The 22,514-nt window shown below is 43.4% G+C and overlaps 1 protein-coding gene across 1 annotated transcript in view; it reads left to right on the plus strand.

Moving 5' to 3' along the window:
* Positions 1 to 15,915, plus strand: part of TTC3 (tetratricopeptide repeat domain 3) — a 108,127-nt gene extending 92,212 nt beyond the window's left edge. The window contains exons 38-46 of the mRNA XM_045540657.1: positions 814 to 910; positions 2,297 to 2,394; positions 3,615 to 3,705; positions 4,085 to 4,186; positions 7,666 to 8,012; positions 9,588 to 9,714; positions 9,904 to 10,038; positions 13,339 to 13,431; positions 14,282 to 15,915. Of these exons, the coding sequence (XP_045396613.1) occupies positions 814 to 910; positions 2,297 to 2,394; positions 3,615 to 3,705; positions 4,085 to 4,186; positions 7,666 to 8,012; positions 9,588 to 9,714; positions 9,904 to 10,038; positions 13,339 to 13,431; positions 14,282 to 14,356 (1,165 nt within the window). The 3' untranslated portion in view covers positions 14,357 to 15,915. The remainder of the gene's footprint in view (positions 1 to 813; positions 911 to 2,296; positions 2,395 to 3,614; positions 3,706 to 4,084; positions 4,187 to 7,665; positions 8,013 to 9,587; positions 9,715 to 9,903; positions 10,039 to 13,338; positions 13,432 to 14,281) is intronic.
* Positions 15,916 to 22,514: the final 6,599 nt, after the last annotated feature.

The following is a 22,514-nucleotide window of genomic DNA, read 5'->3' on the forward strand; positions in this document are numbered from 1 at the left end:
AATTTATTGTTGTTGATTACTCCTTTTTTCTTTAATTACCTTGAGAGTAAAAATATGTTTTAAAAACTTTTCTTGTGTTATTTGAAATATTATTCTCAACTATAGACTGGTAGTTTGTTGTTCTTATTGTTCTATGATTGTAGGTTCATTAGAGAATTTTTATTATGAACCTACAAGAAGTTTCCTTCTATTGATAACATGTACTAATGGAAATAATGTGTTTTCGCACACTGGTAACCAGTATATTCAGTAGTAAGCAGTTGTATTCTGTTTTCCTAATTGAATATTGTTTCACATGCACACTTCCATTTCCATCCAAGTCAGTGGCCTTCTCTTTGAACGTTTACTTTTGTTTCCACTTTTTAGCTGTTACAAAAGTATGGCCATAAACAGTTTTGTGTAGATCACTTTTTCCCTTTGTATTATTTCCTTGTGAAATGTGTCAAAATAGAATTTCTGGTTCCAAGGCTGGAGAGATGTTTTATAAAGTTTATTAGTATGAATCCAGCCAAGTTGTCCTCCACCTACCCTCATGAAGACGGTGAACTGGCCACAGCACCCTCACTTGTTCCTCAGCGTTCCCATCAAATTCTCACTGTCAGCTTCATATCTTCTTGTGATCATTTGTAAAGCACAGAGAGCACACGTGAATCTGTGTATTGTGCAGTAAAATAGGAGGCAAGAAATTACTCTAGAAGATGTTGTGCAAGTATTTTTGTGGCATAATTTCAAAGCTAACCTTGCCTGAAGCCTTTGTAATCTCATTGGTTAAATTTTTTTCCAAGAAGTTTTTTTTTCCTTTAATATTTGCAGTGATACATTTACAAATGAGAAAATGAAAATAGAAGAGTGTATAAAGAAAGGGAAGGAGCATTATGAAGAGAGTCATCAAAGAGCTGTGGATGCAGAGGTGAGTCCATGACACTTGGTGACTGATGGCAGTGGCATTTGTCATTTGTTTTTGTGTTTAATTATATATGAGGGCGTAACAAACGTTACTGAAAAGTGTGGAGGGTCAGGGATATCCCATCACCCATAATACTGCCTCCCTAAATAAAACCACTCTTTTTCTCTGCCTATAGCTCTGTAATTTTTTACCCTGATGCTTATGTTGTTACATAGATGTACTCACAGGGTATACCAAATTTTGTAACCTGCTTTCCTTATTTAACATTGTAATTCAATCATTTCTCATACTGTACACTTTGAATAGCTTCATCATATTTAATCAAGTGATGTACCATGAAGTAGCCAACAGTAAACGTATCTGCCAGTCCTTGGAAAGGAACTTAAAAATAATTTACTTACTAAAAATGTATTCCTCTCTCTCCCTAGAAGAATATATACCAATGTCAGTATAATATTTGAGAAACTATTGAGACAAAAATCAAAACAATGACATCTGGCTATATTTTATTTAGTTTCTTAAACATGGTTGTCTTTTTTTTTCCTAACTGAGCAACAAATGATATTTATTGGTATATGTGTCTATGATTATACTGGGAAAATAAGAAAAGGCTTAGTTTATGAGATCTGCAAACATTAGGCTTTTCAATTAAGAATTGACTATACAGCTGCTTCTATGAATACTCCTACTCCTTCATCTGTATTCCTGAGCTTGTTTAGTTCCCTTTTCCACCATTTGGTAAGCAGGTTTGCCTCACGGGCCCTGTCAGGGTTATGGACCCCTGGATTAAGGGGCATCATCACAAGGATCACGTGTATTTAATGGATTGCTTGGATTATTAGGCCATTCTATATTTCCTGGAGTGATTCTTTAAAAAAAATGGCCAGTTGGCTTGTGGGAAGCCAGAGAAACTAAAATTTTAAAAGCATGCTCCAGAGGCTTTGGATGCCCCCCTGAGTGAGAATAACTTCTCTGAGGCTTTCTGATTGCAAAGGCTGTAGCCTCAAGGGTTATTCTCCTGGCCCCTGTCCCTCTATTCACCCCAGGCAGGACCGTAGATAACACACATTGGTGTATACCTGCAGTTAACCTGGCTCTGTGCTTGTATGTGGCTTAAGCAGAAAGCCATGTGCACAGTTTCATACCTGCAAAAAGGATTGGGTAATGTATATAATTATAGTGTCATTTTGTTGTTCTCTTTTCAAATCTCAGTTTGAATTTTTGTTCACCTGGGTTAAATTACAGCATACTGAAGTTCTGGTGATTCTGTCATCATACTTCATTTAAGGAGAAATTGGAATGTGGTTTGGAATGTTTAAATTTGAACCCTTAAAATGGTTTCAGGTTCTCATTTATAAAATACTTAAACCTCCTTTCATCTACTGGCAGATATCTGTGCTTGAAAACTGGAAGGAGAGCGAAGTGTTTAAGTTACAGCTCATGGAGTCACAAGCAGAAGCCTATCTGAAGAACCTGGGGCTGATGAGGTAATGTGGCCTCATAAGTGCTCATCCCAGCGAGTCATTTAGGAAACAAAGCTAGAGCCCTTGCAGAAAAATATTTTTTATATTAGACAGGACCATTTTATTTTTAAAAGTACACGTTCGTTGTAGAAAAGTAAAAACATATATACAAAAATGATAAGTGGAGATATAACTAGTTAATATTTTGGAATAAATTCATTAAGTATTTGAAAACTGAAAATTTACATCTTTTTTCACTCAATAGTGTGTAGGAAACTTATTTTCATATTGATAATTACATTTCTCCCACCTAATTTTGAAAGATTGAATAGTATTCCAGCATGTAAACATATGATTTATCAAACACCACTGTGGTGGGATAGTTGAGTTTTTTGCAAATTTTTTGGTAACAGGCTGCACTGCAACACATTTCTGGAGGGAAGATCACATTTTCAGGGCTTTTAAAATTTTTTGCCAAATTGCTTTCCATAATAGTTATTATTTAACAGTTTTTGTGATAAGAGTATGGGAATATCACTACAAAGTATATCCACATGTTAAATTTTTTCAGCTCTCCATATAGTCTTTATCTGTTTTTGTTTGTTTTGCTTTTGTTTGTTAAAATAAAATTAACCTGGGAATCCTAGAGGGTCTTCACCCTAGCATTTAGCACTTCCCTGTGCAGGTTTTCACATATGGGATTACTTCTCATCTGGTCCTTTTATCATGTTTCATATACAAGTTTTTCATCCTTCCTGTGCTTGCTTTTTGATTCAAATTTTAAACCCTCAGAATTGAACCAAAGATTGCATTGGATCATGGAAAAAGAGTTTTAGTGTAGAGTTCCTTATTTCTTCATTTTCAAGATTTAATTTATTTTCATGAGAAAACTTTTCTGAAGGTGAACTAATATGCTGATTCATATTACAGGAATAGCGCAGCTGAGGCTGAGACAAGTGGTGTTTACATGCCTGTATTAAGCACTCACCATGGGCTGCATCGCTCATCTGGGAAACAAAAATAGCTGAGACTCATTTTATCTAATTGTATCAACTCTCTTCCAATAAGCCTTATGGTATAGGTAGATTCTTTCTGGAGATGCCATGCTAACTCTGCTTGTTCCACTAAACTGTAGCAAAATAGAAAAGGTGTAAAAAGAATGTTCTGGTTTTTCTTTAAGATTTTAATTTTTAAAATTTCTATAATAGATATATTAGCAGGTTCCTATTCTTATACTTTTTCAGTGATTCTGAAGCATATCCCGACATGGAGTCTGATATACATTCATGGGAATTGTTTCTTTCTAATGTTACAAAAGAAATTGAGAAAGCAAAAGTAAGTTATAAAAAACATTTTTTATAATTCTGTCAAAATCTTTATGATGGTTATATTTCCCAGGAGGCTACTGTCTTATTGAAACCATTTTTTTTGTAATGGGGCAATAATATATTTGTTGTGAAATTATAACAAATTTTTCATGGAAGTAATGATATTTTCTTAATTATCTTAAACTCTCCCCTTAATTGATAAGATTAGAGAAGTTACGTTTGATGAGGCTGTAGAGGATTCTGATTAATGAGGTCTTATTTTAAACTTCTTTCCTTACAAGACATTTAAGTTTCTTGGAAAATTGTTGACCATTTGTAATGCACAGTAAGAAACAAAGTATTAATTGGCAATTGTGTTTTTCCCACACTTTACCTTCTACCCACAGTCTCAGTTTGAAGAACAAATAGAGGCAATTAAAAGTGGTTCTCGGCTCTGTGAACTTCCTGAAGTACAGATTTCTGAGCTTTCATTTCCTGCCTGTAACACAGTAAGTCTATCACATCCTTTTTTTAACCACAATTTCTTAACTGGCCAAACTGGTTATTTGTTGTTGTTTTCTGGGAGTGGGGATGGGATGGATTAATTATTGCCTTAATGTTTTCATTATTGGTGCTGCAGGTTAGCCTTTTAAGCTTTATAACATTCTCATATCAATAGGAGTTTGCTCTTCCTACATCCATGCATGAGAATAGCACTGAAGCGAGTACTCCCTTGCGGTGTATTTCCATCACTTTCATTACCAGAGCTTGTCTCCTTTCTTTTCCGGGTGCTGGGTGTGTGTGTGTGTGTTTTCCTGCCTTTGAGCGAATAATCCAGGAGTAGCAGTGCCCGTGATTCAAGCAGGCCCTCTTTGTTACCACTTCTGATTATACTCTTATTTCTAGATACTTTGGGGCATAAAACCAGAACCTAAAAATTAAGGTGTTTCCTCATCAAATACAGAATAAAAACTGCCATAACTGAGACATACAGGGCTTTGTTGGTCTGGCATATCATATTTTACTGCTAGTTTGAGGTATTTGCTGAATCTTTTGAATAACAGTAATTGCCAAACCTTGTTTTTTTATTTTAAAATATGCAGCTCAGTAAAGGAAATAATTAGTTGTATTTTATGGGCTTTACAACATGGCTAAATCTGTGTCACTTTATTGTATTCCGGGGTACATGTTTCTTAGATTTGGACACAGAGCAGATGCTTAGTAAATACTAAATTGAAATGAAGTAGGCCCAAAGGAGATTACACTATAAGAATTTAAAGAACTCTGTTGAAGAGTTGATCAAAAATAGGTGTCAGAATGTTTTGGCAGGACGGTGAAATCTTCTGGTTCCCAAAGACTGAGGAGACCGTTGCCCCAGCACAGGATGTGCACCTCTTGCTATTGCCAGACCTTTGCCTGGGCTGTTCCGCAGCCTGGAGCTCCATCGTCACCCTCCGCCTCCTGCCTCCCGCGAACGCCCGGTCGGGGGCTGCCCTCTCGGCCCTCTCCAGCTTAGAGGGCAGCTCCTCCGTCAGCCTGATCTTGAGCATCTCTTTCTTCCAGTGCCGTGCATACTAAACATTCAGACGTATTGTCAAGTCGTCTGCAAACAATAAAATAAAATAAAATTAGATGTGAAAAAGTGTGACCACCTTGAATTGAGTAAGATAGTCTGTTGAATATTTTTTCTTTCTATTGAACTGAGTAGGAAATACTTTTATTTAGAATTAAAGGTCATTTCTCCTTCACAGTTTTTCCAAGTTCTTATAGCAGATATATAGAGAGAACTTTGCATCTCCGTAGAATATTTTATTATTAATCTGTAATTCTAGCTTAGGTAATTTTATAAATACTCAGAAGGATTTTCATATCCAGAATCCTGGGAACTCTCAGTGTGCTAGGAGCTTGAGTAATAAGTGTCCTTAAAAATAGTTTGCTTTGCATCTCATTTCTCCCTCATTCATTCATCAGTATTTAGTGGTGATCAAGATTAGATGTGGGCTGTGCCCTCAAAGTGCACATGGGCTTGGGAAAAGATAGACTTTAAACCCATAATTACACGCAGAGTGCCCTGAGGTTTTCCTCAGCAGAGTGCTAGCACTGTGGGAATCAGGGCGCTGACCTAACCGAGAGGTGTAGGCCTGGGTGGAAGAGTCCCAGTGGGAAGTCCCAGTGAGACAGAGATCTGGAGTGAGAAGGTGTGTATGTGAGGAGGGGAGGGTGTTGTGATACTTGGGTCAGAAGGTTCCAGATGGAATAGACAAAGTATATGGAGGCTAGAATGATAGAACGTACTCTGTTCATGGCTATAGAAGTTCAGTGTGACCCACGGGGCTGTAGAAGTACCAGGGGCCAGAACCAAGGGAGCCTTGAGCTGTGTTAAAGCAGTGTTGGGCTTTACCTTGGGTTGTCAGGAAGCCAGTGTAGGTCTTAAGTAAGGGAACAACCTCAGATTTGTCCAGTAGTCATATCCAGAATTCCCCACCCCCCTCAGCTTATTTGCAGTTTCACTTTCCACGGTTTCAGTTATCTGAAATCAACCGGAGTTCAAAAATATCAAATGGAAAATTTCAGAAACACACAATTGATAATTTTAAACTGCATGCTGTTCTGAACAGTGTGATGAAATCTTGCACTATTCCATCCAGGATGTGAATCCTCTCTTTGTCCAGCAGATCTACACTGCGGACGCTTCCCCCAGCCCCTCCCCCCGTGAGTCACCCTTATTTTGCTTCATAAGGGCCCCAAAGTGCAAGATAGTGATGCTGGTGGTTCAGATATGCCAAAGAGAAGCCATGATGTGCTTCCTGTGAGTGAAAAGGTGGAAGCTGTCACTAAGGAAAGAACAAAGATCATATGCTGAGGTTGCTGAGAATGAATCTTCTGTGGAATTGTGAAGGAGGAGAAAGACATTTGTGCATAGTGTATATATAGGGTTCAGTGAGGTCTCAGGCATCCACTGGGGATCTTGGAGCGTATCGCCATGGATAAAGGGAAGCCCCTGTGCTTTTTGAGGGTGAGCTTGCTGGGCAGCAGTGTGGGGAGTGGACGAGGGGCCTTGAGTAATTTCCAGGGGCCGCTCATCAGCTTACTGCCATCAGCCTGTCCTGGGTGAGGGCGTGGTGGGGGGAACGGAGGGCAGAGAACAGATGCGAGGCATTCAGGAGGTGCTATTGGAGGAACGCTGCTGCTCACGAGACTGGGGCACTTTTGGGGAGTTGAGGGCGAGTCCTGGGCCTGTCAGTGAGGTGGGCCCTCGGGGAGGTGCAGGTGTGAGGAGACTGCCTGAGGCTGGTTTTGAACACACGGAGTTTGAGTTGCCTTGGAATCACCCAGGAGGATTTGCAGGTTTGGATCTCAGGAAAATAGAAACTTGTAAAAAATGAGTGTTAATCAGTCATAAACACATCTTCACTGAGGCCCCAGAGAGTGTGAAAGGGCCCGGAGAGAACACAGAAGGCGGGGGTGGGCAGCAGCGTGAGGAGGAGCCTCCGCACTGCAGGCTGGACAGAGGGACCCAGAGCAGTGTGGAGCTGGGAAGGGCACTGTCTGAACAAGAGAAGGGGACTAGCAGGTGTCCCTGCGGCTCAGTGGGAAGGAGACAGCTTTGCAGAGTGTTGGGACAGCGATTTATGATCAGTCATCCACAAAGTTTAGCTGGGAAGGGGAAGTGTGATTAGGTAGAGGCTGAAAGAGGGCAGGTAGGCTGGTAAAGTGGTCTCACTTAGGGTAGTTCTTCTAATTTACAGAGAAACTAATGAATTATAGCAGGTTACTCAGAAGTCAGAGTCCTGCTCTTATTCTAACAACTGACAAGTCATCAGTAATTCTTTTCAAACAGAAATACTTAACATTTTCAAGTTTCCCATGTGCTGGAGCATCTGGGCTTCATGATGCTTGTGCTTGCTCATCAGTCTCTGTCGTGGGTGCTTCTCTCATTTCAAGGCAAGCCCTAAATGACCCTCCTACTGTGGTGTGTTCCTTGCAGATTCGTCCTGAGTTACTTCCCGAATCTTCAGGCCATGATGATCAAGGGCCTGGGGCTTCCCCAAGTGACACGGCTGGAGACCAGACAATGGCTCATAAGGGTCCAGGTCTCTTCTCTGCCGACGACTGCCCCGTGGAGGCTCCTCCTGTGCCGTCGCCAGGGCCTGAAATCACTCAGCCCTCAGAGCCAAAGCGAGCTGGCCAGGCGGCTCCATCAAAACAAAGCCCTGTGGCTGATCAGACACTGCCTGCTCCTCCAGGACGTGCTGCTCGTACAAGCCAGTCTCCAAAAAAGCCGTTCAATAGTATTATTGAGCACCTGTCAGTGGTGTTCCCATGCTACAACAGGTACGACCATAAAACGTCTGACTCCGTTTAATACTATATTGAACTGAAGTTTCCTGATCAGGTAAAGTCACGGCCAGTGAGGAGCTAACAGGGAAGCGTTGCCTGATTGTTTTGCTCAGAAAGATAGGTGGTACATTCTTGCTTTTTGTAAATACAGAGGTGTTTCCAAATAAAATTTTTAATGTGCATATCTAGATGGAAAATGTTGGCCTCTGAGTAATCACTCCAGAGCCCATGACAGTTTGCTAAGATTTTGATGAAATCAATAACAAACACTCTCCAAAACTAGTTGTTACAGAATCAGTGAATGAACTGCAAAATGATAGTTTTGTGTCATTTGGGCGGGGCGCGGGGGAGGTATCACACACGGCAAAGGCGGCAGCAGCAACTCACACCTTGTGAGGCGAGACCTCCGAGTTGTCAGCGGCGTGAGGTTGAGACCAGATGGAGTTCCATAGTGACGAGGTTGTGCAGGGACTGATGGGCCTTGTGCGTGTGGGCAGGGCTGCAGCAGGGCTGGGAGCGTTTTGAGCTCTTCTGCAGCACTTCTCTGCCTCCGCCTCTGCTCTTCAGGCTGGTGCAGGGGGTTCCGGTGCCCTTGTCTCGGCTGAGAGGGAAGACTAGGTGGGGGCAGTGTGTCTGGGTGCAGCGCAGAACAGAGGCCTCTGCACTCAGGAATGACCCTCTGTGCCTGCCCTGTTACTTCTGTTTCTGAGACAATGTCAGTTACAGGCTTTGACATTGAAATTTGGAAACAAAGTTGTGGTTAAAATATAATGGGCCAGACTTAATGTTTTATATTGGTACAGCCCTGCCCATTTGAAAATAAATATGTTTTGTCTGCACATGGGCATATTTTGCCCTGCGTAAGTTTGAGAAACATAAGTTCTCTCAATAGTAATCTCCATGCCAGTTGTAAAAATACTCAAGTTGTAATCATCAGAAGTACCCTACAAATAAGATTGTTTGCAATCCTGATTAAATTTGGCAGAGATTAAACAATCAAGTAAAAATGCATCCTAATTTTCTGAAAGTTAAAATATTTTGAGTAATAGTGGTACAAATCACAAGTTCCTATTGACTATATTGCCCGTCTGATGGCACCTGTGAAACACTCAGGCTTTGGACCTTGTTGATTAGACTTTTCAAGGGAGGAAGTCTACAAAACTAGTTTCTTCTTGGATAGAAAGAATTTATTGATTTCAAGTTGGAACCAATGTTGTACCCGATTGTTCAGTGATTTTGCATAAAGCTATGATAACATCTAGGCTACAAAGTCAGTTTTCTAAATAGAGATTGATATCCCAAATGGATCTACCAGATATATAATTACTTTGAAATTCTATTGAAATAAATATTTAGAAGTAATATTGAAATTTCTTAACTACTTTGGAAAGAGTAATTCTGCCTTAAAATGGTTCTGCTTTTTATATACAGTTACTATTGTTATCCTGGGGTCTACAAATTAATTTTTTCTGTTTGTTTTTGGTTCTTTGGGTTAATATTGGCACATAGTATTTCTTAGCAGTGGAAAACTTGACTTTGTTGTCATTTATCACTCACTTTGCCTTTCAGCACCGAGCTTGCTGGTTTTATTAAAAAAGTGCGAAACAAAAACAAGAACTTACTCTCAGGATTGAGTATTGATGAAATTGTCCAAAGAGTGACAGAACACATTCTAGATGAACAGAAAAAGAAAAAGGTATTTTATCCAGATACAATAAAATGTTCTATTTCATCCTTATTTATTTATAAAATATGAGAATTGTAAAAAAATGCTTTAAAATGTGGAAAACAATTTACTAATGACAGAAGATGGTCAAGCTTTTAGGTAACTGAACTTTGCTTTCCTCTTGTGCCTTGCCCCATCCCACCCCTGTTATCTCTGTAGCCAAATCCAGGCAAGGACAAGAGGACATCTGAGCCCAGCGCTGCTGCCTCTGTGACCAGGTCCTCCCAGGGCGCACCCTCGGTGATTGTCGGACCATCGCCCAAAACCAAGGGGCAGAAAACAGAAGGTGTCCCTGTGAGTGCTGTGTGTATAACTGTATAGTTAGTTTTGTTTTTTAATGAAGAACAAGAAGGAAAGAAAATTTTGAAGCCCTGATTTAGCTCCATTCTTTTCATTTCTAAACCTAATTTATTTGATCCTAAAATTAGAAACCAAATTTCAGTGTACTTGAATGGTCCAAATAGAACAGTCATTGAATGGCTGAGGTCAAGTCTCTGCTCTGATGAATGCCTTGGGGCCCAGTGTGGAGCCCTGCACACCAGTGACAGGAGCTCTGACCACACCGGGGGAACCTTCTCTCCCCTGCCCTTGTTTCGCTGCAGCTGGTCAAATACGTTAACTTTCTATATCCAGTGTGGTATTTTGAATAGTTGGGGAAAACAGTTTTTAAATAATTTTCTTCTGTGTAACCATCCATGGGCTTTGGAATCACACGGACTTGGTCCCATCACTTAGTAACACCGGGGAGCCCTGCTAACATCCGCTTGGCCTGGATTACGTGCTGCCACAGTGACAGGGGCAGCTCTCCTCAAGAAAGGCTGGTGGCTGCCCTTTGCCTGTTCCCTCAAATGCCTGAGAGGGATGCTGGGATGGGGTGGACTTGCCGGGAATTGCATATATTAATTTAGGTTGGGTTTTTTTTCTCTTAGACAGTAAGAATGTTACATTTACATAGAACTTTGCATAAAACACTATAGTATCTATGATCTGAGTGGATAGGCATCATAATTGCCTTTATTTTATAATAAGGAAACCACGGCACAGAATGCTCGTGCCGCTTGCCAGCATTGGCGCGCGTGTGTGTGAAGGCGCGGCTGTAGCTCAGAGCAGGCCCTTGACTTGTTTGTGCAGCGTCGTTCCCTCATCCTCACCACACAGCCAGCCGATGCTGGAGACGGTGCAGTAGGGACCACACATGAGGTTCAAGGAGGCCCTGTCACCCGTGTGGCTCAGGGATGGGGGCCCTGGATGGGATTCTGGTGTAGAGCACGATTTCGCTTCTGTCCAGCCGTGGTGTCAGAGTGTAGCTGATGCCAACACGAGGAGAGCTGTGGACCCCGTAATGTTCTCAGCAGGGAGCCAGCAATACCAGATCGCACAGAGTGCTGGTTTGCTTACTTGAGCTGGCACTGAGTCTTTTTGCGAACTTCGGTTTTTATTCCTCCTGTACATTTTCACTTTCCACACCACATACACTTGGCTCCCAGAGGGTCTCGTCCCTACTGTCACCCCAGTGAGAGCCTCCGAGCATGTAGGGCATCCTTGCAAGACCTGGCTGGAGGGCCCCCTGTCCCAGGGCTTTCCCCGATGGGTCGTATGCTCTGTGATCATCCAACCAGGCAGAATTCCCAGGGCATCCCCATCCACGTGTGCACGCGTGTGCGTGTGTGTATGTCTTGTTGGCCACCCCCATCCTGGGATAGCCCGTGATGCCTGGAGGAGAGCGAGCTCTTTCTGCTTCATGGTTGGTGTTTATGATAATTAAGATGTAAAAGCTGACTTAAACTTTACCAAATTGTATAAGAAAGAAAAATATGTATTTAAACTGGGACTCCATTTGATCATAGGTACTTTGTTAAAAATTAAAAAAGTATTACATTTTTAAAGTACAAAAGTAATACATGATGAGCCGGGCATGGTGGCGCATGCCTGTAGTCCCAGCTACTCGGGAGGCTGAGGCAGGAGGATCGCTTGAGCCCAGGAGTTTGAGGTTGCTGTGAGCTAGGCTGACGCCACGGCACTCACTCTAGCCCGGGCAACAGAGCGAGACTCTGTCTCAAAAAAAAAAAGTAATACATGGCTCATAATACAAATAAAAAGGACATTTTTAATAAATCCAAAACCCACCCTCTAACAAGTATTATCACATTGATACATACATATTTTCGTGTACTCTTTTTGTATGCATGTATGTGTGAATTTAGTCAAAACTGAATACTTTAGTCATACTTTTTATGTTCTTTAGGGGCATGAATTTTTGTTTTCTTTTTATTGTGGTTGTCTTTTTTTTTTTTACTTAGAAATACACTGTGCCCATCTTTTGTAGGAAACAGGAAACAGTCAAGTTACCTCTAGATTTGTCAAGCTAAACCTAGCTCTGAGCTTTGCAGAGGGCAGTAGAGAGGCCTTAACCTGTCCTTCCACAGGGCTGACACCTCTCTTTCTTCCCTGACCCTCAAGTCACGGGCAATAGAACCTTGAACCCTCACTCTGTGGTGTTTGCCTTCTCTGCCTGGGCCATGTCACACGTTGGGAAATGCAGCAAATCCCTGGACAGCAGCTCCAGGTTTTTGTAGCCACTGGGCACCGCCCCTAGCGCCACTCCCTGAACTCGCTCCCAGGGCCAGTGCTGCCTGCTTTCATTGGCTCACTCATAGATGTTTCTGGAGCATGGGTTCGGGACTGGGTTCCTTACTGGCTGCTAAGGACACAGATAAACAAGACTCATTTCCTGCCTTCTAGGTGGGTGCTCAGGGTTCAGAGGCCAATTAGCGCAGAGCTTAGCGATGCAGTGCGGGGCCCTGGGTCTGTGCGCACCAGACTGTGAGCGCTGGAGGCTGGAAACCTTCCGTTCAGCTCTGCGTCCAGCGCCCCACACGGTCCCTCACCCCGTGGATGTTTGCCAGATGAGCCATCAGTTTGTTTTGTTTTGATTTGTACAAGTAATCCATGTTCATAGAAACTTTAGAAAACAGTAGAGAAAAAAATTGTCTCCCTTAACCAGGGGTAACCACTGGTACCATTTTGTGTATCTTTCCAGACTCTCTTCTAGGCATCTATGTATATACACAGTCTCTTTATATTTAAAAAACTGAATTATATGGTACATGCTGCCTCGTAACCTGCTTTTATTCAGCAGTCTGTCATGGCCAGCTCTGTCAGGGATTATGGACTGCCCTCCTGATCCCACTCGGCCACACAATAGCCCATTGTGTGGATGTGTTGGAATTTACTCTCCCCCAACTGTTAGATAATTAGACGAATGATTAATTTGTAATATTAAGCTAGTACCATACTTTACGTAAAGTATAGGATAAATAGACATTTGTAGTTATTTCAGCTGGGAATTTGTTAACCATATAAAACAGTTTTTTCTCTGAGAAAATTAGAACTTCAAAAGTATTTTTTGGTATTTTTATATTTTTCTTAAGAAATGGTATTAAAAAATAAGTTGTTTCCTCATCCTGCTTAGCTGTAACTGGGAATCATTTGCCACCCTTTGTGCTAAAAAATGAAGTCCACTTGTAGAAAGAGTTCGTGTCCTTAAAAAAAAATTAGCTAGTCTTTCTTACTCAGTTACATTTACCTCCACAGGCATTGGGCGCAGGTTCCTGTGAATTATGCCATGAGGTGTTCAAATCAAAAAATGTGCGTGTGCTAAAATGTGGGCACAAGTATCACAAAGGGGTAAGAATTCTCTTTAGTCTTCCTTATATTGTGCTCTGTGACCATAAAGTATTTTCAAAATAAAAAAAATTTTTTTCCCTAGGCATCTATATTTCCTGTGTTTTTGAGCCATTTTCTTTGTAAACCTCCCAATGTCAGTGTTCACTGTCTCCCTGTCCAAAGACTATGGCAAGGGGGACAGTTTCTGGGCCCTGTCAGATGTCCTTTCCATCATGCCATGGGTAGAAAAGAACTCCAGCAACTCTTTGGTGCAGAGATTTAAAGCAGTATTAGTTCTGTGCAAGGTGATTTCATACACACATGACCGAGTGGATAGTTTAGTGTATGAAGTCAGTTTAACATCTGGGAGAAGAAAAACTAAACCTAGCTGGGTCCCTTCTGCCTGACCCTGGGAGAGTCCAGCTCATACCCTTCCAAGATTTGTGTGTTAACTATCTTGGCATTCTGGGTACTATGAGCGTTTGTCCCTACACCCCTGCTGCTGGGTTAGAACAGATCAGATCTCTGCCATGTTGATTAGTTAATCCTTTAGAAAGGGATGAATACAGCATATTCACTAGAAGGAATCAAGATGGCTTGCAGAGTCCTTGCACGGTCCGCATCCGCGTCCTGGGCTCTCCAACCTCCCACACCCCTCCAGCCATGTGGGCAGCAGGTTGGCCAGTAGCAAGAGGGAACACAGCATGCAGGCTTCTGGGACATTCTAGAATAAGGGGCAAGACCAGGTAGAGCAGTGGGCTATAAGAACAGGCTAAGAGCAGGCACTGGACAGCTCCAGGCCCAAGAGACTTCGAGGCACAGGTTCCTCATGGTCCTGAAGCAGCTACTGATTTTGTTTCCTCCTTTTCAGTGTTTTAAGCAGTGGCTTAAAGGGCAGAGCACTTGCCCAGCCTGCCGGGACCGGGATCACCTGACAGAAGAGTAGCCTGCACCTTCTGGAAGAGGCCAGCCCGGTGAAAATTGGGAACCATCTTCCTGCTGCTCTAGGTAGTCACACTTCACTAAAGAGTAAATCGCTGGCGTGTTGAATTGGAAGAATAACAATATACTACCTTTGGTATAAAAAGCAAACATTGGAAGACCCTCCTGCATTATGTACCACAAAGTTAATAACTGGAATTCTTTAACACAATTGATACTATGTCATTTCCCCTCTCTGTGTAAACACTTCAAAGGTAGCCAAGTAATGGCTGATAGAGTGATATGTGACCACATTCTGACATTGCTGGGGCTGCTCCGGAGGGGCTCTTTGACGTGGTGGCTTCTCTTGGAAACTGTTGTGAGTACCTCAAACAGTATTTGAGTTATAAGAATTCTTAACATATTCAAGTGCACCAGGTTCCCCTTTTGTGTTTGAAAAACCTGTTCTAGTACTTCCACAGGACAGATGATATCAACCTTTTAAAAATTTTTATAAGATTCTATATTCCTGAAAATATGCCAACATTTTTCCTCAAAGATTATGCATTTTAAAAATGGGCATAAGCAAACTATATTTTAATAATTTAGTTAATCATAAAATATTGGCTGATTTAGACCAAAAGATTCAAGTCTCATCTCCATGAAATGCCATATGCTTTCATTTTTTCATTATTTTATGTCCCCCCTTTGATTTTTTTAAATGTTTATTTTTCATCTTTTAAAGGTATAGTCTGATTTTTGAAAATCAATTACAGAACACTTTATCAGTATCAACCAAGACTTTTTACCCCCAAAGTTGAGTCTATGTACTCATCATACCAGCCCTACATTTGGAACTTACTCTTCAAATACTCTACTACTCTTATTAGCAGCATTTGTCCTTCTTTGTGAGTCAGTCAACAAGTGCTTGGGTATCTACACCCAGTGCAGTGCTGAGCACACAACAGGCTGTGTGTGGAAACAGTTACCATCATTCTCCTTCCTTATCCCACCACCAAAAAGAGAAATCGTGTAATTAGACAATCCTGAGGTGTCTGTGTTCCAGTCGTTCAGTATTTGACATTTGTGTAAAGTAATGCATGCAATCTTGTGCTGTGGCCTGAGATCAAAACTGTAACTACATTAAAAACTATTTAAAAATTAGGTATTGTTTTGTGGTGTATAGACAGTGGTAAATATAGAAATATGAGTTCTGAACACATTCCATTTCTCTCAAACGTGAAGGATCAAAAAATGTTTGGAAACTTAAGAGTCACGAGTTTTTGAGCTCATTGGTCACCTTCCTGTCTTTGTTCACCATGAGTTTTGATGTCTTAGTGGCTTAGTCTGTAGAAGCTCACTCCTTATCTGGAAATGGATTCTCCATGGTGGCCCCTGAAATGTTGTCTGTATGTTCGTAAGACTTGGGAGCTGTGGCTGTTGAGATACACAGCGACCAGATTGTAGCAACAAGTACAAAGGAGAAGAGCATCTGAGTGACAGTGTTTTGTACCTGACTTCAGAAACTTGTGAGCGTACCTTACGTTTGTCCAGTAACTGCCGAATAAAGAGCATTCTAAAACAGGAGTGTTTACTGTCATTCTTGCCAGTTCTTTCTCAGATGATTCATGCATTCTACTTGAAAATTCAGGACAGGTGTTATGCTAACATTTAAAAAGTGACTTTATTTGGAAAGAACGGCATACCATGCTATGTCTGAGGCGTCTGACCAAGGACTTTAGGACATTTTAGAGCCTGGATCAAATATTCCTTTGCGCCTAAATAAAGCTTGCCAAACTCAGTCTCACAAGATTGACTATTTAAATTTGTGAATGGAAAGTTTATACAGAAATGATAGAGGGTTTACTGTTCTAGGCTAAATTAAGAGATTTTTAATGCGAATGCATATAAGGAGTTGAAGATATATTGCATTCCTCAGTGTCGATTTTTTTTTTTGAGGCATTTGTGGATTTATGAACCACTGAGGTTGATTGAAGGGTTTCCTTTTTAGAGGAGCCCAGAGGAGTCTGCTGAGCACTAAAAGATTAAAGCAAATTTTAAAAATCTGTCTTGTGTTTATTCAAGTGTATTCGAAGTATTATCAGTATGTGCTTTTAATCTGATGGCATTTAATTTAGAGCAATGACTATTCGTTAAGATTTGAGATTTTTGCCTTATGGAGCTGCTTAATCTATGTTATGAATAATAGATAATCCAACATGGTTGACGTGGTGCCCCAGCAGTTCCAAATGTCACTGCATTTCGAAGGTAACTTCAAAGCCTGCAGTCGTCCACCCCTGCTCTAGGTTTCACTTTCTGCACTTTCAGTTAGCCATGGTCAACTGTGGTCTGAAAATAGGTGAGTATAGTACAATGAGATATTTTAACAGAGACCACATTCATTACTTTTATTACAGTACCTGCTTTATTAGTTATAGTTACTGTTTTCTCTTACTGTGCCTAATTTATGAATTAAACTTTATCATAGGTATGCATGTATAGGAGAGAACATAGTATATGTAGAATTTAGGACTATCTATGTTTTCAGGGGTCTGCTAGGGGTCTTGGAACGTTTCCTCCATGCATAAGGGGGGACTGTGTGTGGGGGGGGTGGTCAAGGCAGGCAGAGTCATCACACCACAAACAGAAGCAATGAAACTATTCTAGAGTGGTTTTTCAGTCACATGACTAGAGAAATGGATTAAAGGGAGCCGGTAGGACAGATAGTAGCAAAGGTGGAAATTCCTGTCATCAACGTGAAGTACCCATGAGGCTGAAAAAGCAGAGGCAGTAAAGTGACAGCTTGGCTCATCAGAATGAGGACCAAAAAACATCTCCACAATGACCATAGGAGACATGGGAAATGTATTTAGGTATTTTAGATGCTTGTGCAACAAAATTAAAAGAATAATTGTAAAAAGAATTTGTCATCAGACATGTCTAGTTCTTTTTTATTTTCTTCTCTTCATTCTGACAATGATTGACTTAAGAGGGGATGTTCACACAGCCATTTTACCTTAAATGCTTTGCTGAGAAGGATGGGCAAGGCCTGCCGTGGAAACCAGTGGAAACTGGGAACCATTCACTCAGGTGTGTACTGAGTGCCTACTGTGTGCTAGGCACTAGGCTAGATGTTTTGATACAGCAGAAAACATGAAACTTAGCCGTTGAACAGACAACAAACATACAATGTAATTTTGAGGTAAGACGGGCTTTGAAGGAGAAGCAAGGAAGGTATATAGATTAATAAATTTCTGATAAAAGTGCTCAGTGCTGTGCCTCGCACATAAACCCTTGATAAAGGAGAGCTAATGATTGCCACTGAGATTAAGGTCCTGGGAATTGCATAGGGAGAGAGTGTCAATGGCACTGTGAAGAAGGCTATGTTAGGTTAGGAAGTAGCACATCCTTGGTGTAGCTTAGGCTGGAACATGATCAAATGGTGAAACAAGAAGAAATCAAATCACTTTAAAGTCATTTTGAAAACACCAGCTTTGTTTCTGAGATCTCCCTGAATTGACTTTGTGGATATTGTGATTCCACAGCAAAGGAAAATTGATTACTGAATGACCAGTTTTGAGTCAGCCTTTCCTATCCAGCTTGGGTTTAGGATCAGGTCCCTGTGGCTGGCTCACTGGGAGGATTTGCCCTAGAGCCCTGGAGGGGCCTGGCCAGGCTGATCCTAGCAGGGAAGGCGTGTGGTCCAGATACCCCGTTTACAGTGAGAACTGTTACTCATTCCATCATCGCTCTGCTTTGTATTGGCTCTTCCTATTCTCCCTTTAAAGGTGAAAAAAGATACTATTTAGCAAAAATGCAGAAATTGACACTTCTATAAAATCCTAATGAATCATCCAATCAAGTCAGATCAACCATCAAAGCAGAAAATGATTTTTAACTACATTAAGGATGGTAGTTTGGGATATGCATGTGGAAAGAAAAAGACCTGACTATACAAAAACATCAATTCCAAATGGGTCATAGTCCTAAATATGAAAAGTATTAAATAAAATAACGCAGCTTCTACAAGAAAACAATCTTCCTGTCCTTGGAATAAGCAAAGATTTACTAGGCAACTAACTGGAAGAGTAAAAAGCTGATGAACTGGATTTTGTTGCAATGAGTTCAAGTTACCATTGAGAGAGCGCAGACGCAAGCCACGAAATGGGAGAAACTGGTGATACATACTTCCAACAAAACACCCCTCCAGAATGTGTAAAGAGCTATTACCAATCAATAAGAAAATGATAACCAATATATTTGTTTGTTTAGAAATAGATTTGAATAGGCACTTCACAAATAACCAGATGGTTCGTGGGCATTCTGCTACCCAGATTTGTTCAATATCCATCATCAAGGGAATGCAAATTAAAACCGTTCTGGCAAGGTATTGTAAGTTGTCCTGACGGCGCCCAGTACTGGCAAGTAGCGTCACCTACTTTGCAAGAAACTGCCCTGCCTTTCTCCACGGCAAAGGTGAAGTTTGGGGTGTGGGAGTCAGCTCGTACCAGTCTCAACGAGAGCCAATTGTTAAATTTTCAGGAATTTTTGTGAGTTGGTTATTAAATACAGTTGCTATTTAATAATAGAATTATATACACTTAACTAGATTAAAAACAAAAGTACTTCCTGATTACCACAGTTTATTATGGTGGTTTACTGATGTATACAGGATCTGTATGGGCCAAATATATACAGTGCATCTCTTCCCAACTCGGAGTTCAGTGCTGTCACACTGGTAGCCTGAAATCGACTATGGAGGGAGTATTTATACCACAAAAATTGGCAAATGCTGCATAGTGGGGCTTGTGCTTCCCCTGGAGATTGTGTTGAAGCCTGGAGTTTTGTCTGAAGCAGAAACAGTTGATCTGATGGTGCCAAATATGCCCTTTATAACATTTGAAATTGTTATTAGAGGACACCACTAACACTGACAAACCCTCCTTTGTCCCCACCACACTTGGCCCTGGCGCAGGCCATCCTCTGCCAAAAACAAAGGAAAGCACCTTCTGCCTGTGGCCAGGCCCTGCCTGCAAGGGTGCAGGTAAATCCACGGTAGGTATGTCTCAGCAGTGCTGAGCAAGAAACCACCATGAGGACAACGCCAAGCCAGAGGTGACTCATCTCGCCTCAGAAGGACAGCGCTCGAAATTGGGCCACTCCCTCGACCTTCAAGGGCCTTTGAAACAGAGCGGTCGGTGTGCATTACCGGGCTTCTGTGGCAGGGCACTTCAAAGAGGAAAACTTGCTCTTTCTAACATGTGCTTTTATGTCAAACAGAGGCGTCATTGTTTTCAGCAAATACCTTGGGACTCCAGTGAATAAATACCATTCTGTTTTCTAACTTTGTCCCTCTTTATTTTTCAAAAGTTATGTATAAAGGCATTTTGCCTAATTCCTTCAGTCCTCTATTTCAGCTTCTATTTATTTGGTGTGATAGAACGCTCTTAATTTAGATCTCCCTGCCACTAGTTCCAAGAAATCTGCCACCAGCTCCAAGCTCCGTGTCCTGAAGTGCCACCCCATTCCAGTGGGGCGAGCCAACAGCCTCTGAAAAAAGCAAGCAATTGAACAGACGGACATTGTGCTTGCAGACGCTGGCCACTGCCCCAGCGCCAGCAGGACTCCAGCTTTCACTGGGGCCTTGTTGGAGGCCACGTTGCTTTCACTTCCAGTTTCAAAACTACCACAGCCACTAAACTGCCAGACCTTTGACAGCTGAGGCAGAGCGCTTGCTAGCCTTTCCTGGGATCAAACCCTATTTCCTGCAGAGCCAACAGCTCCTCCCACCTCCTCCCTGCCCCTCTGGGGACCTCTCCTAGGGGAGGGGGCCTGGTGTCCTCAACCTCATCCCCTTTCTGCCTTCACTTCTCCCAAGGGACCTTGCTGCGCCCCTCTGTTCTCCCCAGGAGTGAGCCGTGTGTGCTGCTGCACTCCAGCACCGTCGCCTGTTCCTGGGCTCATTCATCCCTTCCTCACATCTCCCGGCACAGGTGCTGTTCCAGGTGCAGGAGTACAGCAGGGGGCAGAAGAGACAAAAGGCCACGTCATTCCAGGAGTGGAGACTGATGTCAGCTGTGACAGTAAACTATGTGGAAGGTCACTGGGGGGCAATGGCCCGTGACCAGCAGTGTGGAGGCATCTCAGCGTCTGGCAGGCAGAACAGCTCACCGGCCCCGTTAAATGAGAGTTCTGCTTGTGACCTTAGACTCAAGGGACGTGGTCTGGGCCAGGCCAGGGGCATTTCTGCTGCACTTTCACCTGTTACTCCGTCAGCCCCTAACTGAGGCCCTGCTTCCCCCAACGCCCCCTCCCCCTTTCTCCTCCAGTGGCTTGAAATTCTGGACTTGGTCAGGCCCGCCAGTGAGTCTGCCCTGCAGGGCTGTGGGGGCACCAGTGGGCCCCTTATCCTGGCCTGAGCCCCCACACTCTCTACCACCCACACCGGGCTGTCGGCCTCATCCTCCCGTCACCTCCTCACCCCTGGTCTTCCCAGAGCCTGAGCCAGCCCAGCCTTCCCGGGCTGCCCTCCCTCCGCCGCAGCCAGCTGAGCTCCTGCCGTGCTGCTTTCCACAGTCACACCTCGGGGCTTGGTAAGCTCGCCTGGCACGTAGACGCTGCCCAGCAAGCAAACACACAGACAAAAACCCAGGCTACAAGGTAAGAGCCATACACCACAAACTGGCCGTGGTGGCCTGTGAATCTGGTGGCCCCAAGCCCCCACGTGGCCTTCCTCAATACCTCTCAGCCCACGCTCTGCCCCTCACTGCCTCCCAAAATGGTCTTTACTAACAGCCACTTCACGCACTGCTTTACAAACATGCGGCATTTCACTTCCCCAAGCACTCTCTAGAGTAGAGATTACTTTTACCCCCATTTTAAAAGGAGAAAACAAACCTTAAAAAGGTTAAGTAACTTTCCCAAGGTCATGGAACTAGAAAATGTCTGAGTCGGGTTTGCACCTGCTAAGCCAACTTGCTGCTCGGGCCATTCATTCCTCTCTGAAGACCTCCTTTCAGACAGACCTCGGCCTCCACGGCACAGCCCCTGCCCGGACAGACCTCGGCCTCCACGGCACAGCCCCTGCCCGGACAGACCTCAGCCTCCACGGCACAGCCCCTGCCCGGACAGACCTCGGCCTCCACGGCACAGCCCCTGCCCGGACAGACCTCGGCCTCCACGGCACAGCCCCTGCCCGGACAGACCTCGGCCTCCACGGCACAGCCCCTGCCCGGACAGACCTCGGCCTCCACGGCACAGCCCCTGCCCGGACAGACCTCGGCCTCCACGGCACAGCCCCTGCCCGGACAGACCTCGGCCTCCACGGCACAGCCCCTGCCCGGACAGACCTCGGCCTCCACGGCACAGCCCCTGCCCGGACAGACCTCGGCCTCCACGGCACAGCCCCTGCCCGGACAGACCTCGGCCTCGATGGCACAGCCCCTGCCGGGACAGACCTCGGCCTCGATGGCACAGCCCCTGCCGGGACAGACCTCGGCCTCTATGGCACAGCCCCTGCCCGGACAGACGTCAGCCTGCCTAGGCAGCAAAAGCCTTGCACACCCAGCACGGTACTGCTTGTCCGCACCTCTTGGCTGCAGTGGGCGGCCCCTTCGTGTTAGCTCCTGATGCCACACAAATGGTGTCCCATGGTCCCACAGCTTTCTCCATGGTTACCATGCTACCATGTGCCACCCCTGTTACTGATGCCTTCTTCACTGACTCCCTAGTATCTTCTTATTCCATTCCCGTGTGTGGGTGGGAACCCACTCATGTTCTTGGAGCCCACTGACGTCTGTTCTAACCAGACCAGGCTGTTTTGCCTTTAGTTTTTCCTGAAATTTTTGGTTGCTTCTCTTTATCTCCTCTTGCTCTGTCTTTGCTCCTGTTTTCTTCCATATGTGCCTTTATCCTGTTCTCATGGCTTCTTCAACCTCCAACCTAAAGTGACCTTTACTGCTATGCCAGATCAGACCCATCGCAATTCATGCTTTTCTCTTACTTGGTTTCCAACCTTACATTGCCAGAGTACAGACCCTGGAAGCTCCAGGAAATTCCACCACTGGCGAAGACAGCTGAGGTCCAAACGAGGAGTCTACTGAAACGTGGCAAGTGGCACTAAGCAATGAGTACCACGTCAGACAGGACAGAGAGGAGACAGTGTGGTCACTTTTCAATCATAG

Source organism: Lemur catta, chromosome 1 (genome assembly GCF_020740605.2).
Source record: "Lemur catta isolate mLemCat1 chromosome 1, mLemCat1.pri, whole genome shotgun sequence".
Classification (NCBI taxonomy): Eukaryota; Metazoa; Chordata; class Mammalia; order Primates; family Lemuridae; genus Lemur; species Lemur catta.